This window comes from Doryrhamphus excisus, chromosome 1 (assembly GCF_030265055.1).
Source record: "Doryrhamphus excisus isolate RoL2022-K1 chromosome 1, RoL_Dexc_1.0, whole genome shotgun sequence".
NCBI lineage: Eukaryota > Metazoa > Chordata > Actinopteri > Syngnathiformes > Syngnathidae > Doryrhamphus > Doryrhamphus excisus.
The window spans coordinates 41,793,866-41,811,024 of NC_080466.1; the positions used below are offsets into that span (position 1 = coordinate 41,793,866).

General features: G+C 40.6%; 1 protein-coding gene across 1 annotated transcript; it reads left to right on the forward strand.

Annotated features, from left to right (window-relative positions):
* Positions 1-929: 929 nt before the first annotated feature.
* On the forward strand, positions 930-16,948 carry LOC131131871 (carbohydrate sulfotransferase 11-like). Its single transcript, XM_058076861.1, has 3 exons — positions 930-1,331; positions 9,379-9,458; positions 14,288-16,948. Exons 1-3 carry the CDS (start codon positions 1,238-1,240, stop codon positions 15,128-15,130), a joined length of 1,017 nt encoding a protein of 338 aa, XP_057932844.1. The 5' UTR covers positions 930-1,237; the 3' UTR covers positions 15,131-16,948.
* The last annotated feature ends 211 nt before the right edge of the window (positions 16,949-17,159 follow it).

Genomic DNA, 17,159 nt, shown 5'->3' on the forward strand with positions numbered 1-17,159 from the left:
GGATTTAACAATGGAACCTGTCCAAGATACTGTGATTATATGACCACTTTTCTTTAATACAATATTTAAATCATCGATCTTATCCTGTAACCATACATTATACTGTATATGCTGTATATACTTATATTGTAACCATTTTATTGCATTTATTGTATCATCTTTATGGAGCCCATATGAACCTTTTATTTTTGTAAGGCTACCACCCTCATTTACTGGGAGGAAACCTTGTAAAACCTCGGAGGTGGGCGATACTGTACATTTGGGTATTGATTCGATACCAAGCCAAGACTGAGACTACGGAAACTCGTTTGGGCCACTGAAAGAAAAAAAAATACTCCAATGCTGGGTCATAATTATGAGATTAAAAAGTAACAAATGATCAAAAAGTCACAATTTTTAGATAAAAACATCAAATTAATTATAATTATTTAGTATCAAATAATAAAGTACAAATTATGAGTTAAAAAGTTAAAGATAAAAGTTTGATTTAAAGGTATACATAGGACATTCCATTCATTAGAATTAATTCCAATTCCATTAATTACTACAAAAGGTTGAAAAAATAAATATATGAAGACCTAATTATGAGATGAATCGAAATTATGATATAAAAAAGTCATAATTACAAGATAAAAAGTCATAAAAGTATGACATTTAAAAATATAATTAAGAGACAAATTGAAATTATGACATAAAAAGTCATAATTATGAGATGAGAGCATAATATTTACTTGCTCATACATGAAAATATGAATTCTAATTGTAAACAATATATAAATATAACAATATCAACAATGTGAACACAACACAAACGCTGCTATTTGTCAATACCATATACTGACACTACCCTTGGTATCGATATTGTCGATATATGGATCACCCCCCTCCCCGACCAAGCAGTGGTCATTCTGCGGGGGGGGGGAGACAAGGAAGGGTTAACCGGGCAACGAGCGTTTGGAAGGAAGCCACTACCACGCTTCTAAAGCCCCCTTGAACAAACTGCCTGGCCCTCTTTGACACGCGTGTGGACCGTGAACCGTTCACTCGGTCGAGCCTCCGAAGTGGAGCTACTTGCCGCCGGCGTCGCGTCCTCCTCGTCGGACATGCGAGGATGTGCTGGCCGCTAAAGAGCAGCAGATGTCAGCGAGACGGATCGATGCTGCTACCCGTGATAAAGTAGAACAAAAACGGCTTAGTCGTCTCGTCCGCTCGGCCCCTCGAAGCCCGAAGACTCAGGATGAGGAAACCCAAAATCTTTCGGATGGTTTTTGGGTTAAGTCTCGGATGCTTCGTGATGGTCATATTGTACTTTAACAGCAACATGAAGCCAGGTGAGCAACAATAGATTGGCATTATCTACCTGTCTTTCTCAATGGGATTTATTTCATATTCTCCCATTCACTTTTTATTCATATTATGCTTATTAAACCACTGCAGGTCAAGACATGCTTATATATTTAAATGTCCAATTGATATTATTAATAATGTTTAATATTTCATGTTAGGCTCTTACTATTGTTAATACAAATAATGGCGAATTATCATTGATAGGCATTAGGGGCAAATATTTATATAAGCTCTGCTTCTTCCTACTCCTTTTCGGGCATATTGAAGTGTACAAGTGTCATTATTCTGGATGTACTGTATATGAAAATGAATACATACAGTATATACAAATATCATGTACATAACTGGGATTCATTCCTGCGTTTTTGAAGTCGGCGACTGTAGGTGTGGATGAATGTGTGAACTGTTGTCTGTCTCTATGTGCCCTCTGATTGGCTGGCTACCCATTCCATTAGTAGTTCCAGCTTTTCCGGGGCTTGGAATAGGTTAAGTGGTGAACAATCAACGGACGGATTGACAAAGGCCATCTGTGAAATGGGATGGATGGACGGACTGTGGAGTCGAGTCCAGCAAGTGGACTAGTCTAGATCTAGTCTGTAACAACAATAGGGACTGTCTGGACTTACTAATCTGAATTGTGTCGTGTCGGAAAATGACTACTCTATGTTTACCTAGTTTACTTTAATACAGTATATAGCATATTGTATACCAATAATCAAACTTGCAGTATCTTTTTAGTGAAGAAAGTTCTTCCATAAACTGTCAAAGAACTGCAACAATAAAAACAATAAAAATTGTAATCAGATGAACTCATTCAATCCCAGGCGTTTTTCAAGACCGATCTGTCCATTTTGACACGTCTCTCAAGGCACACAGAATATTGTGTTCTATGACTTTATAAACTCGTAGTATAAAGATTAGACTCCTGTCTTTCATCTGAAAAAAAAGTTTGTTTCTACCCTTTTCTGTCGTTACGTAATCAGCACTAGAACATAGCTAAGTTTCAGGAAAATATCAGTTCCTAACTAGAAAAGGAAAGCTTTTTTATTAAACCTTCTGCACGTTACACTCCTCCATGCTGTCTCACTTCCTCCTTCCTGTCATGTGTGATTCTTCCATCCATATGAGTTCTTATCCAATGTACTTCTGCCACCTTGTGGCTTAAAATTGCTCTAAAGTGAAAATACATTAGTGGAGAGTTGAGTCATCATCTTTTTTTGCTTCTTGCACAAAAAACATAAATCATGGATTATAACTTGAACAATGAGAAGTGTAATGATAATAATAAAAAATGATAAATTCAAATATTAGCAAGAAATTCCAAAGTATTCTGTAACAAATTGTGATAATTCCCTGTTTCAGCAGCAAACGTACACAAAAGGCGCAGTGAGATGAGGAATCATTTCATTTCAGAACTTCTTAGTGGATGATAAAGGTGGACAGAAGAAGCTGCAGTTAGCTAGTCCCAGGGTTGTTGGCCCAAAGTCAATCCTTCCAGGATCTCTTGGGCACACACAATGGCCTCTTTCAGACATGCCTTGCAATATGATGTGCCAAAAAAAGCTTATATATCCCATGCTGGGTAGAAGAAGTTGAGTTAGTTCTGGAGACGTGCGATGTGCAACATGGGGTAAGGGTTATGTATAAAGTTATTCCTAATCCTTGAGGTTTTGCCAAGGAAAAGCATTCCCTGCTGTCAGACTCGCTAAGAAATGAGCTGTTATACATTTGAAGTAGTTTTTGTGGTGATTGCATTGAACTTTAGTGTATACTTGTGATTTTTATCTTACTCCAAAAGTCAATATCTCACAAAGTTCAGAGGCTAGGCTAAAGAAATGCTAAATGAGATGTGACGTGGAATGGACTAAAACCCGCAATCGATCAATCCGTCCATCCATCTTCTTCCGCTTATACCTACAAGGTCAGGTAGCGGGGGGTAGCGGCCTAAGCAGAGAAGCCCAGACTTCCCTCTCCCCGGCCACTTCCTTCAGGTTCTCCCGGGGACAGCGTGTCCTGGGTCTACCCTGAGGACTCCTCCTGATCTGAGGTGCCCTGAACACATCTGGGAAGCATCCTTACCAGATGCCTAATCTGATCTGGCTCCTCCCAATGAGAAGGAAAAGCGGTTCTAATCTGCGTTCTCCAGCAACCGCCACATCGCGGTTCGACTATCATGGCTTCAGTCTATTAAGGTTTTTGATAATTGTATTATTATTAATAAATCATTCTATTTTGGGGTTGACTAAGGCCTATTAGCACAGAAAGAAAGTATACACTTTTAAGCAAAATTTTGCCTAAATTAAGCATTTTCAAGCATAAGAAATAAATGCTAAAGGCTAAATGAACTAATTAAGAAGACATAATTTATGATCTGCAGTATTTTATATTGGTCACTAGGTGTCAATGCTTGTTTATAAGGTTGTAAACAGGCTTCCAATGCTCAACCTACAATAAAAGAATAAGGAATCCTACTTCACAGGAATTCACTTATCACTGTTGGATCCGCGACAAATTAACTGCGATAAACGAGGGATTGCTGTGTATTGTAATGAAGCCGTTAAAAAAAATGTCAATAACTCTACACTAAGATTTTCACTAAGAGTTTTTAAACAAGGGGCACGCACGGTGCACAAGTGGTTAGCATGTTGGCCACACAGTGAGGAGACCTGAGTTCCAATGATTGTTTGTCTATACATGCCCTGCGATTTGGCTGCGATTTGTCGCACGCTGAAGAGAATGGTTTATGCCAGGGGTGGGCAAACTATGGCCCGAGGGCCACATGCGGCCCGCCAAGTGTTTGAATCCGGCCCGCCAGTCGCTTTCCAAGTATTTCGACTTTTAACATACAAACTGGCAACATGACTTGCAAGTCGGATGTCGTATTTAGTAAACAACAACAAAACTATCAAATTTAATGACATAGTTTGATGTGGTCTGATGTTTAAACGTACTTGGGTATGTGACAAAAAATGTAAAAAAAATTAAAAATATATTTTTTGAATTAATAAAAACAAAAAAATCAAGTTTATGTGATTATGTGATGAACTCAATTGTAATCTGATGCATGTTCAAATGAAATAAAACCATTACAATTACCATAAATTGCTCCTGAAAAAAGAACATGAGATCATACAGCTGATAAAATTAGACAAATAATTCAAAATTATAAGCATAAAATAGTGTGTATGTTAAATATATGTTCTGGCCCCCTGGACTATTTTGTTTTCTCAATGCAGCCCACGAATCAAAATATTTGCCCACCCCTGGTTTATGCCCAAACCAATCCAAATATAGATCAATATACGCTGATCGTGTGTCATTCATGATGAATTGATTTAAAGTGAGCCCCCGGGGTACGGGGGGGTCTGCACTTTGCACACAGCTGCTCCGTGGCATTGTCAGGATCTCGTCTTTGTATCTTCCTCCTCTAATAAAAGCGAGAACGTAAACGTATATGTCTGCTGTAACCTTGACAGCTACAGATGCTTGCAGGCTGCCAGTTCCGAGCGGGTAATTGCAGCTTCTGAGAAAGTCGTTTGGACTTTGGGGTCAGCTGCACGTGTGGTTCCCAACTCAACACGCCTCCTTGACTGGAGGCCATGGAAGTTATAAAAATTAACTGCTCAGCACTTCAGCCTCATCGGAAAACACCTGTAGTGACATTGAGCATGTTTGCTTCAGGTCTTTTTGACAGGGAAAGTGAAAAATAATGATTTATTTCTATAAATACCCAATTGGTTTGTCAGGAAAACGAAGTAAAAGATGATAGTCCAAATGCAAATTGGACTGTCACCTTGTATCCACTCGTGTATACATTCTCCGAAGAGTCAATAAACAGACACTCCACCACCCACATGCCCTGCCTTTGCACTAACACCCTTTAAACACACATTTGGGAGCTAAAAGGATCACGCTTTCCCTTGTACAGTGTGTCTCTCAGTTAAGCTCTTTGGCAGGAAAGGCCAAAGGAGGGTTGGGGCGGGCGGCCCTCTTTTCGCAGTGGGACGTAAACACAGAGGTCCGTTTATGACCAAAAAACAGGACGAACACACATCGGCTTCTCGATATTTTTGCATTGCTGCTCTTTCTGAAAGGGGGCCGGGAGGAATGCAGAGGAAAGGGCTTCGCAGGTTTGGGTCTAGCCAGGGTTAAACCAATAGGAATATTCCTTCCTTCCTTCAAATGCTCCTTGGATGAAGCGTGTGGCATATATGCCGCGGTGTTTAGGAAATGCATTCCACACCCCGGCATTGGAAAAATGCAAATGACCCTGCAGAGAGCGGTAATTTCATCAGCTTCAACAGAGTCTAAAACGGGAGTTTTCAAAGTGCAGATCATTCGCCTCCCGCGGCACAGTGTAGAATAAAGTTAAAGGGGCCAATATTCACACTAATAACACACCATTATGATTATTATTTAAAATTTAAAATTTAAAATTTAAAATTTAAAATTTAAAATTTAAAATTTAAAATTTAAAATTTAAAATTTAAAATTTAAAATTTAAAATTTAAATGCTTCCATTTAAAATTAAAAAATTAAAATTTAAAATTTAAAATTTAAATGCTTCCATTTAAAATTGAAAAATTAAATTTAAAATTTTAATTTAATTTTTTTAATTAATTTAAAAAAATAATAAAAAAAATTAAAAATTAAAAATTAAAAATTAAAAATTAAAAATTAAAAATTAAAAATTAAAAATTAAAATTTAAAAATTAAAAATTAAAAAATTGAAATTTAAATTTTTTTTAATTTTTAATTTTTTACCTCTATCACAGAATGTGGATATAGGTACTTTTCTGTTATCTGATTAATGTGAGTGTGAATGGTTGTTTGTCTATATGTGCCCTGTGATTGGCTGGCGACCAGTCAAGGGTGTTCCCCACCTCTCGCCTGAAGACAGCTGGGATAGGCTCCAGCACCCCCCGCGACCCTTGTGAGGATAAGCGGTAGAAAATGAATGATTGAATGAACCTGTTATCTGTTTGCTGACCTAGCAAGTAGAGACCAAAGGTTAGCGGGAACAAAGTGAAAGTAAAAATCTCCTATTCCTTTCCTTGGCTTAAAATAAGCATTTTGGTTGGGCGTTTTGATCGGATCGACGACTTATATCTGAACCGGTCATTTTGACCAATATGTGACTGATACCGAGAATCCGTATACTTGGAGTTTAGACTCAGCGTACGCTACGTGTCTCCTTCTGGGGTAGGATTTATAGCGCAACATACGGGCTGGCATATCGACAACGTTTCGTGTGGCTGTGAATATTTCCTCATATGATCCAGTTTGTTGGTTTTAATACAGCTGTGTCAAGCTGCTTGGCCCCATCTCAACACAGTGTGGAAAAAAAAGAACCACAGCGGTATCAAACGCTCATAACAAGTCCTTACCCAAACATTTTCTAGTCCAGCTGTGACAGTCCTGCTGTGTTGAAAGAGACTCAGAAATGATTGCATGGAACCTTATGTATATTACATATTACATTTTACATATGGTTGTATATTGGTGTAGTATCCGGTGTAGTAAATAAACCCTGTAGGTCGATTGTGGGGCCTCAGGTTGAAGTAATAAAAAGCAATACAAAAGCACTGCATGCATGTATAATAAAAGCAGGTACTGTGCAATAAGTGACCACTTCCATGAGTTGGTCATCTTCTAGATGAAGCAAGCAGGTTGAAACGGAAAAGAGACTGGTTGCCCTGCACCAACTGGACTCATCTGAATCATGTCCTTCAGGAAGAAGCTCATCTCTTTATTCCGATTCAGAAGAGTATGAATAATTTCATGAGGCTACATTTTTTTTTTTGCAGGATTATCCGTCTGAAATGGATTCACATAAGTAGGCTATCTTGGTGAATCCTTTTTAATGTGAAAATAATTGGTCACAAAATTGCTTCAAGCTGCCAGGAGTCTTTTTTTGTAATCTGGGCCATCTGTGTGATCTTTCTGTTGCATTTTGATCAGGAAAGAAGGGAAATGACAGTAGCTGCTCGCTTTAAAAAAAAAATGGGCGTCTGTGCATCATCTTCACTCGGTGAAGGTGCGTCATATTTGTATTAAGTCCTCTTCAAATCCCAGTTAAATATTAATATTTAATATTACACAGCTGGAAATTGCTTTTTCTATTTTCTTTTAGCTTGAAGCTGTCTTTGCAGATGCTTCCTTGCCCAGGAGCGAGTGTCACTGAATGTCTTGTGCACCTACAATGCATGTTCTGGAATGTGTGTGTTTTTCTACTTTATATTTACAGCCATTTTTTTAAAAACGTTACATTTTTCAATGGATATTATTATATTTTAGACGATCTTTCAAGGCACACAGAATGTTGTGTTCTATGGCTATATAAACATGGAATCTACCAAATGAAAGTTGTTTCCACCTTTTTCCATTCCTAAGTAATCAGCAGTAGAACGTTGGTGAGTTTCAGGAAAATATCAGTTCCTAACTAATATCGAAACAACTATGCCGCAACATTCATTCATTCATTTTCTACCGCTTTTTCCTCACGAGGGTCGTGGGGGGTGCTGGAGCCTATCCCAGCTGTCTTCGGGCGTAAGGCGGGGTACACCCTAGACTGGTGGCCAGCCAATCACAGGGCACATATAGACAAACAACCATTCACACTCACATTCATACCTATGGACAATTTGGAGTCGCCAATTAACCTAGCATGTTTTTGGAATGTGGGAGGAAACCGGAGTACCCGGAGAAAACCCACGCATGACACGGGGAGAACATGCAAACTCCACACAGAGATGCCCGAGGGTGGAATTGAACCCTGGTCTCCTAGCTGTGAGGTCTGTGCGCTAACTACTGTGCCGCCATGCCACAACATAAACTACACAAAATATGGTTGTTTACATCAAAATAACAATTTATTTACAAATATAACACCAAGAAGTATTTACTTATTACTTATTTATTTTCACATTTGGAAAATAAAATGTGAAATTTCTCAAAAGTTTCAAAATTTCTCCGCAGTATGTAACTGCCAATATTTTTCCCATTGAAAATGAATGGACAATGTGAACGTGGCCCCCTATTGGTGGTAATTCCTGTTACATTTAACTTTACATGTAACATTCTGCTTATTCGATGCGTGGTAGCATGCGATGTTGCTAACTTGATTTTGTCGCTAGATCTGCCGACATCGCAACCCACCAAAAAATGACGAAACATGACGAGTGTAGCGATTTTTTTTCACATTTCAGCAATGAAGTATTCATGCGGCGTTAGCTCAACTACTTTTATAATGTTTGTAATTTTTGTAGCCTGCTTACAGCTTTACATTAAAGCCATCATTCATTGTGTTTGTCTCACAAAATCCTATCAACTACATCCAGTCGTCAGCGGCTGGGGTCATGTTGTCAGGAATAGCCCCGAGGCGGACTCGTGGACGAGTATGGGTTGCCAGCACCGGGGGCTAGGGGTCAAATAGTTAGCATTTTTGGCAAAGGAACTTTAAGATCATGTTCGGCATTGCAGATGTGAGCCAAAATCTTGAACCTTGAAAATCCCAGAAGTTGTGACAATGTACATACATCAGTGTCATTTCAATGCACACATGATGCAAAGTGGGGAATAAACTCACCACGAGCTTGACCTTGAAGACCTCGTCGGTCCATGATGGATTAAGAGTCTCTAAACAGTTATATAAAAAGTCTTAAACCATGGACTGACAACCTTTACAACACTCCTACATCAAATGTACGCAGCACATCTGCATGTTTATTGCCTCTAATCCTACTGTTTTCAATATTTTGATATACTGTCTACTTCAGATCCCGTGGTGTACAGATTTGATTTGGAGGTAAGTGTCTAGTCAGCCTGGATTCATTTCAGTAGGATTTCTGCTTGACGTTTTTGGGTTGCATCCATCGGCTCCCGATGTTCCATGTGATACACATGATACATATTTTTTCCCCCCACATGGACCTGAAGCGATGCTTTAACTAAACACATTTTCCATTTTTACACTTGGATCAAAACCCCGTCCATCATGTTTTTAAATGACTGGTACTTGTGTTTTCTCAGCCTCGGAGCAAAATGCAGAAGGAAGCATCGGGCAGAAGCCCAGGAGGAGTCCTCTGCAGACACTTCATGACGGAGACCAGGTCAGTGTTTACATTCTAATCGTCCATATCATCTGATTGGGAATTTCCACCAGTATTACTAATATGGTGTTCAACCCTGTGCCGTTCTGACAGCCCGCCATCTATTACGATGATATTGCAGCGCTCCCTTTTTGTCACTGAGATTTGACTGATATCCACTGATATCACACACTTGTGGAAAAATAAACCGATGCGACCACATATCCGATTTGACGGTCATGAACGAACAGGTCAAAAGAACTAGTTCTTTTTTTGAACGGAATGAACAAGGTCATCGCCCCTAAAATACCCGTCCAGTCTGTTCAGTTGCAAATAATTTTTTTTGACTGTTCTGACCTTTTGCAGGGTGGGACTATCCGTGTGCTTGAATGTCTTATCCTATCGTCACGCCTCGCTCTGTGGGTGGGTGGGGTAAGCTGACCGAAAGACTGAGACCGAGAGATTGACCAACACTCTCTGTGACTTTGTTCATTCCGTTCACAACAAAGAACTAGTTCTTTTGACCCGTTCGTTCATGACCGATACACCACTAGTCATCACGTGTTGTTGCTCGGTTGAGTCGGAACGGATGTGAACATGAGTGAACGGACTGACTCGACACGGCTGACCGGGTCTATGCACAGGGGGAGATCACAGGGCCAATTGACCAAAATGAACGGATCTTTTTACTGAATGAATCGTAATGATCCGGTTCACTGAAATGCACGGTTTGGCCCACCACGACCGTAAAGCAGCTGCAGTACATCCAGAATGCTGCTGCTCGAGTCCTGACTAGAACCAGGGAATATGACCATATTATAGTCCAGTACTGAGTCTCCTCACTGTCACTCTGAGAATAGACTTTAAAACAGCTCTGCTTGTGTCCAAGTGTTTTCATGGTCTTGTCCCAAAGTATATCTCTGACATGTTAGAGCCTGGAGACATGTTAGAGTCCCGGATCAATAGCAGTCAGCAGTCTTAAGATTTATCGATTGTTGAGACATGAAGCATCGCATCGCAAGACTAGCAACCGCAGTTCATCTCAGTCAACATGAGAGCCTGGGTTGTTTGTCTATATGTGCCCTGGGATTGGCTGGTGACCAGTCCAGGGTGTACCCCACATCTGACCCGAAGTCAGCTGGGATAGGCTTCAGCATACCCCTGCGATCCGAGTGAGGATAAGCAGCATAGAAAATAGATGGCTGACTTTGGGTATGAGTTTTTTTTTAAGGTGTTTTAGCCAAAAATCACAACATATTCAGGGGTTCATCACAACGCCTCGACTGTCAAAGCAGACGACGTTCCAATACCCATATCGTGCTGAACGGTGCAATCTGAGCACTCTGTTTTTGAATCCTAGTCCAAGCAGAATTGGATTTTGTTCTGGCTGTGAAAACACCAAAACTGATACCTGATGGGGGTTTTGGCTGAACGCCCAGCACTGAAAACCCTGAACAACAATCCAAAAGATGACTTCTTGTTCTATCACCAATTAGCGATTAGCCATTTTGGGGATTAAAGTGCTGCCTTGAATGATTCGTTACCACATTCTGGACCTCATTCATGTCATTGCAGTTACACTTATGGAGTAATGGTGAAGTCTTGCCACTCTGAAATACCTGACCCCCCACCCAAGAATTGTCTCTCTTTAGTGTCAGTTCCCGGTCTTGACTGTTTACTCGAAGGTGGTTGCTCGAGAACTTGCTGCTCTTTCCGGGACGTTTGGCAGTTCCTCTTATTGGGAACTTTTCCCACCCTGAACATCCAGTCCTCAGTGGTTCCAGTTACTCAAAGTCCCAAAAGATGTAATAAATCTGAAATAAATCTTACTTAATTGGTAATGATTGTATTGTTGCTAGTGCTGTCTTTGGTAGTTTGTACTGTATGGGAAATATTTAAAGTATTTAGTGTCTTTTTTAGTTTTATTTTAAAGTATCTCAAGTCTCCAACCAGTTTTGAAGCATTGTTTTCAAAATTAGGTGTGGCTTCTTGTCTCCAGACGATAACCTTTGCCGTGTGGAATGACAGCTGGTGTTAGTTAACTACTCATTCGTTTTCATTAGTTCCTCGGTAACTACTCTAAATGTGTCTTAGTCCCTCAGTAACTACTCTACTTATTAGTTTCTCAGTAACAGCTCTAAATTGATGTGCCTTAGTCATTAGATTTTCATTAGTTCCTCAGTAACTACTCATTAGTTCTTCATTTGTTCTCCAGTAACTACTCATTAGTTTATTAGTTCCTCGGTAACTACTCTAGATGCTTCTTAGTCCCTCAGGAACTACTCTACTTATCAGTTCCTCAGTAACAGCTCTAAATTGATGTGCCTTAGTCATTTGTTCCTCGGTAACTACTCATTAGTTTATTAGTTCCTCGGTAACTACTCTAAATGTACCTTAGTCCTTAGTTTTTCTTAGTAGTTCCTCTGTAACTACTCATTAGTTTTTCATAAATTCCTCAGTAACTACTCTAAATGCGTCCTAGTCCCACAGGAACTACTCTACTTATTAGTTCCTCAGTAGCTACTGATTAGTTTATTTGTTCCTTGGTAACTACTCTAAATGTGCCTGAGTCCTTAGTTTTTCTTAGTAGTTCCACAGTAACTACTCATTAGTTCTTCATTAACTACTCATTAGTTCCTCTGTAACTACTCATTAGTTTTTCCTAAGTTCATCAGTAACTACTCTAAATGCGTCTTAGTCCCACAGGAACTACTCTACTTATTAGTTCCTCAGTAACTACTCATTAGTTTATTTGTTCCTCTGTAACTACTCTAAATGTGCCTGAGTCCTTAGTTTTTCTTAGTAGTTCCACAGTAACTACTCATTAGTTCCTCTGTAACTACTCATTAGTTTTTCCTAAGTTCATCAGTAACTACTCTAAATGCGTCTTAGTCCCACAGGAACTACTCTACCTATTAGTTCCTCAGTAACTACTCATTAGTTTATTTGTTCCTCTGTAACTACTCTAAATGTGCCTTATTCCTTAGTTTTTTCTTAGTAGTTCCACAGTAACTACTCATTAGTTCTTCATTAACTACTCATTAGTTCCTCTGTTACTACTCATTAGTTTTTCATAAGTTCATCAGTAACTACTCTAAATGCGTCTTAGTCCCACAGGAACTACTCTACTTATTAGTTCCTCAGTAACTACTCATTAGTTTATTTGTTCCTCTGTAACTACTCTAAATGTGCCTGAGTCCTTAGTTTTTCTTAGTAGTTCCACAGTAACTACTCATTAGTTCTTCATTAAGTACTCATTAGCTCCTCTGTAACTACTCATTCATTTATTTGTTCCTCTGTAACTACTCTAAATGTGCCTTAGTCCTTAGTTTTTCTTAGTAGTTCTACAGTAACTACTCATTAGTTCTTCATTAACTACTCATTAGTTCCTCTGTAACTACTCATTAGTTTTTCATAGGTTCATCAGTAACTACTCAAAATTTATGACATGTGCCAAAGCCATTGTTTTTCCATTAGTTCCCCAGTAACTACTCTACTCATTAGTTGTTCATGAGTTATTGGGTAACTGCAGTATTTTTGCATAACTTATTTGTATAACTTATAAAGTGAGAGCGTACGATGTGTTGCTTCTTACATTTAAATAAGAAGCAGTGTATGTAAGTAGAGTGTACGTAGAAATGTCTGCTTTTGGAAGATCATCTCAGTTTCAACTCACCGGATTAAAATCCTGGCTGGATTGCAAATCTCCCATAATCTCGCTGACGTATTTTTCAGGCCAATCCAATACTTTTATCATTTGGTTTTGGGTGGGGAGGAGGTAAAAAAGATGGCTGCGGTGACATTTATTCATGTGTTTGTCTTGGCGATGAAGAGCTCAGAAGCTTTGCCTGTATGGGATTTTTTTTTGGGGGGGGGGGGGGGCACTGGACAGGCGAAACTAAAAAGATTGCTGATTACTGTTTTGATTTGTACATTGAAATTTTGATGATTTTATTTCTTTTTCTGTCCTCCAGTTGCTATTAAGTAGATTTGCAGCCATCTTGCATTGAACACAAAAACTGGTTTAGCAGATCCTGGACCTTTTTTAGATGTACATGTCAGGGTCAATATGATTGACAGTTGAATGAAATAGCGATATTACATGGTAAAACCTTGATACTGTAATGGGGAAACATAATTAATCTCCAAACAGGCAGTATGGACAAACTGAGAAAAACCTGTAAATAATACGCCGTGTGTAGAGTGAGCTCCCCATCAAAAAGAAACATGGCCGCCGTCCAGCAGTGACTTATTTGTGTTGCAGTTTCCCCCGCCTAAAGTATTAAAATTCTTCTGTCTCTTTGTCTTTTTTTTTTTTTTTCCCGGCCGAGGAATCCAATAAGTAACCTTTGTCATGTTCGATCCCGAGTTCACAGATGAGTTCGCCTGTGCTCAGAATATAAACAAAGTCCCTCGGAACAGGCCTGTCATCGCTGAGAGCATCGGGGCTCTCACAAGCTGTTTGGCGTTAAGGAGCTTCGGCGAGCTTGAGAAAATGTATGGAAGTATGAAGTATGGAATTCCCACCCAGCGCTGACATGACGGAGCGTGTTGAACACATCGAGCACACAGATGTGTTTGGTGTGAGGTTGGATTCTATACCCTTGATGTTCTCATATCTGCCAACAAGCACAGAGGAACCACACATGGAGTCAAACCTCGGCGCTCTGACCGCTGCGTGAGTCGGCGAGCCAAACGGAGCAAACGCAAGGAGTAAATAAGGGGTTTGTGCCATGAGGAGGCCAAGCTGAACTTCATGAACTGGAGTGTGATTCTATTGTAGGCGGCATTGGGGGGGCCGCCACGATCAGGAGGTTGCTGGATTTAACTAAAATTCTTTTCCCTCGTAGGCTGAGTCGGCAGTTCAGGCGATCCATCAGGGCAGAAGGGAGCTGTTAGAAGAAGCGTGCCGCTCTTACACCCGAAAACGTAGAGTTCTCATCCAGGAGGACCTGAAGCACGTCATCGTGGACGACCAGCACGGCCTGCTGTACTGCTACGTGCCCAAAGTGGCCTGCACCAACTGGAAGCGGGTGCTCATGGTCCTGACCGGGGCGGCCGGATCTCACAGAGACCCGCTGGCGATACCGGCAAACGAGGCCCACGTCCCGGGAAACCTCCGCGCTTTGTCCGAGTACTCCACCTCGCAGATCAACCAGCGGCTCCGCTCCTACTTGAAGTTCGTGTTCGTACGCGAGCCCTTCGAGCGGCTGGTGTCGGCGTACCGCAACAAATTCACCCGAAGCTACAACACGGCTTTCCATAAACGCTACGGTACCAAAATCGTGCGCCGCCATCGGCCCAATCCGCAGCCGGAAGCTCTGGAGAAAGGCGACGACGTCTCCTTCGAGGAGTTTGTGTACTACCTCGTAGACCCGGCCACCCAGTCGGAGGAGCCCTTCAACGAGCACTGGGAGCGCGTTCACTCGCTGTGCCACCCCTGCTTCATCCACTACGACGTGGTTGGTAAGTACGAGACGCTGGAGCAGGACTCCGATTACGTGCTGCGGCTGGCCGGGGTGGAGGACCAGGTCAGCTTCCCGGCCTCGTCCAAAAGCACCAGGACTACAGGAGACATGGCCGCCCAGTTCTTCCGCAACATCAGCCCCTTCTATCAGAAGAAGCTGTATAACCTCTTTCGTATGGACTTCCTGTTGTTTAACTATTCCGTGCCGGCATACCTCAAGTTTTGATGAGGCACATCGTTCCTCTACGGGAGGGCCTTTTGACAACGCTAAAAACTTCAAGGTACGTATGTACGCCTTCAAGGAACTTCAAGGAAAAGTGCACTTATTTAAATTTTACCCATCATCCCCAATCGTCCTGAGGCATTGTGAGGGTGGCGACAATGCGCTGGTGATGCGCGAGTGTGTGGTCAAGCTAGTCCCTAGTCGACTAGTAGCTAGCCGGTGTCACTACGCCAGGAATGTAATTCTTCGGTGTAAACAATGGTTAACAGTACTAATAATGTTGTTGCAGCTTAGTTGATATGCGGGTCACATTATGTACACTAGCGCTCAAAAGTTTGGGATCACTTGCAAATTTCTTTGTTTTTCCAAAGAAAAACACATTTTCATGCATTTCACAAACAATTAAAATGAATCAGATGATTTTCAAAGAAAGATCTACATTTTTGCATAGAGGCCTACTATCAACAACTGTCAGTCCTCGGCATCAATCTCCTGGTATGGCTGCTAATCCAAGTTCATCATTTTATAAGGCTAATAGATGATTAGAAAACCCATCTAAAAATCTAAACTAAAACTAAAATCTCTTACCAATACTCCCTTCAGAGAGCAGCACAAACCGGGTCTAACAAGGACAATAAAACGCTGCATATCTGAGAGTGTGTAGTTTAAGACAAAGACGCCTCACAGGTCGTCGCCTGGCAGCTGCACTAAATACGTAGTACCCGTCAAACGCCAGTGTCGGTATCAACAGTGAAGCGGCGACTTCCGGATGCTGGACTTCATAGCAGGACTGCCAAGAAAAAGCCATATCTCAGACTAAAAAAAAAACCCCAAAAATATCCAAGTGATCCCAAAATTTTGAGCGGTAGTGTAAATGGTGCATTTTTGGCCGTTTTTTTCAGAAGGCTTTTTTAGGCGGAACAAGTGCGTCCCATCAAATTCATTCTTAGCTACCTTTAAAAAAAAAAAAAAAAAACCTAACGCTAGGGAAATTATGCTTAAATTGACCAAAATACTGTAAGTATTACATGTTATCATGAACGAGTCTGTTACTGCATGGATATAAAACCATTTTGGGGGTGTTTGGAGGCGGAATAGGTCTGTCCCATCAGCTGCCTCTGTTTAGCTGTTATTTTATCTTCAGAACGCACAGAAAAGAGAAAGATATGTATTCATGTCTCACATAAGGACTGAGGATGATGGGTGAAATTGCCAAAAAATTGCCCTTTTCCTTGAAACAGGATAGGAACTGTTCAACAAAAAGTGAAACTCGCTCATTTGTATTTTACTGTAAACGGTGTACCAGTGCTGTTGTTGTCTGTGAAAGTGTGAAAAATACATTTATGTATATTTCTTTTTTCAATTCAAAAGATTTGCACAATAAATGTGATGGCTTTTCTGGGGAGACGTTACAACAGCACAATGAAAGTATTCAAATTGCATCTGGGCAGTGAATGTCTCATATGTGCCTTTTGAGTGTCAGCCTAATTTTGACCCCCGGAGGTAAAAAAAAAAAAAAAAAAATGTGCCTGTTTTTTTATTTTAGAATGTAGAACAATATTGTTTTACTATAACTGTTGTCTTAATTTATTGTGTTTTTTTGGACTGAGGCCAATATGTAGTTTCGGTCACAATTTTCAAATAAATGTGATCTAGCAACATCGTTTATGGGAGTGGGCGTGGGATTTCTGAAATCAATAGTTGGATTTGTATTCAAATTCATGTCGACTTGTGTTATTGGAATACAAATCCAGTCTATATTTGAAACGTAAACCTAAAAAGTGGTACCGGTTCGATCGTCGCTTCCTCCACTCACTCACTGTCGTTGTGTCTCTGGGCAAGGCACTTCACCCACCTTGCCGTGGGCGCCGCCTACACTAGTGAATGAAAGCAAATGTGGTGGTCAGTGTGGATGCAGGTTAGATTACCACATACAAACATTCATTCATTCATTTTCTACCGCTTTTCCTCACGAGGGTCGCGGGGGGTGCTGGAGCCTATCCCAGCTGTCTTCGGGCGAGAGGCGGGGTAC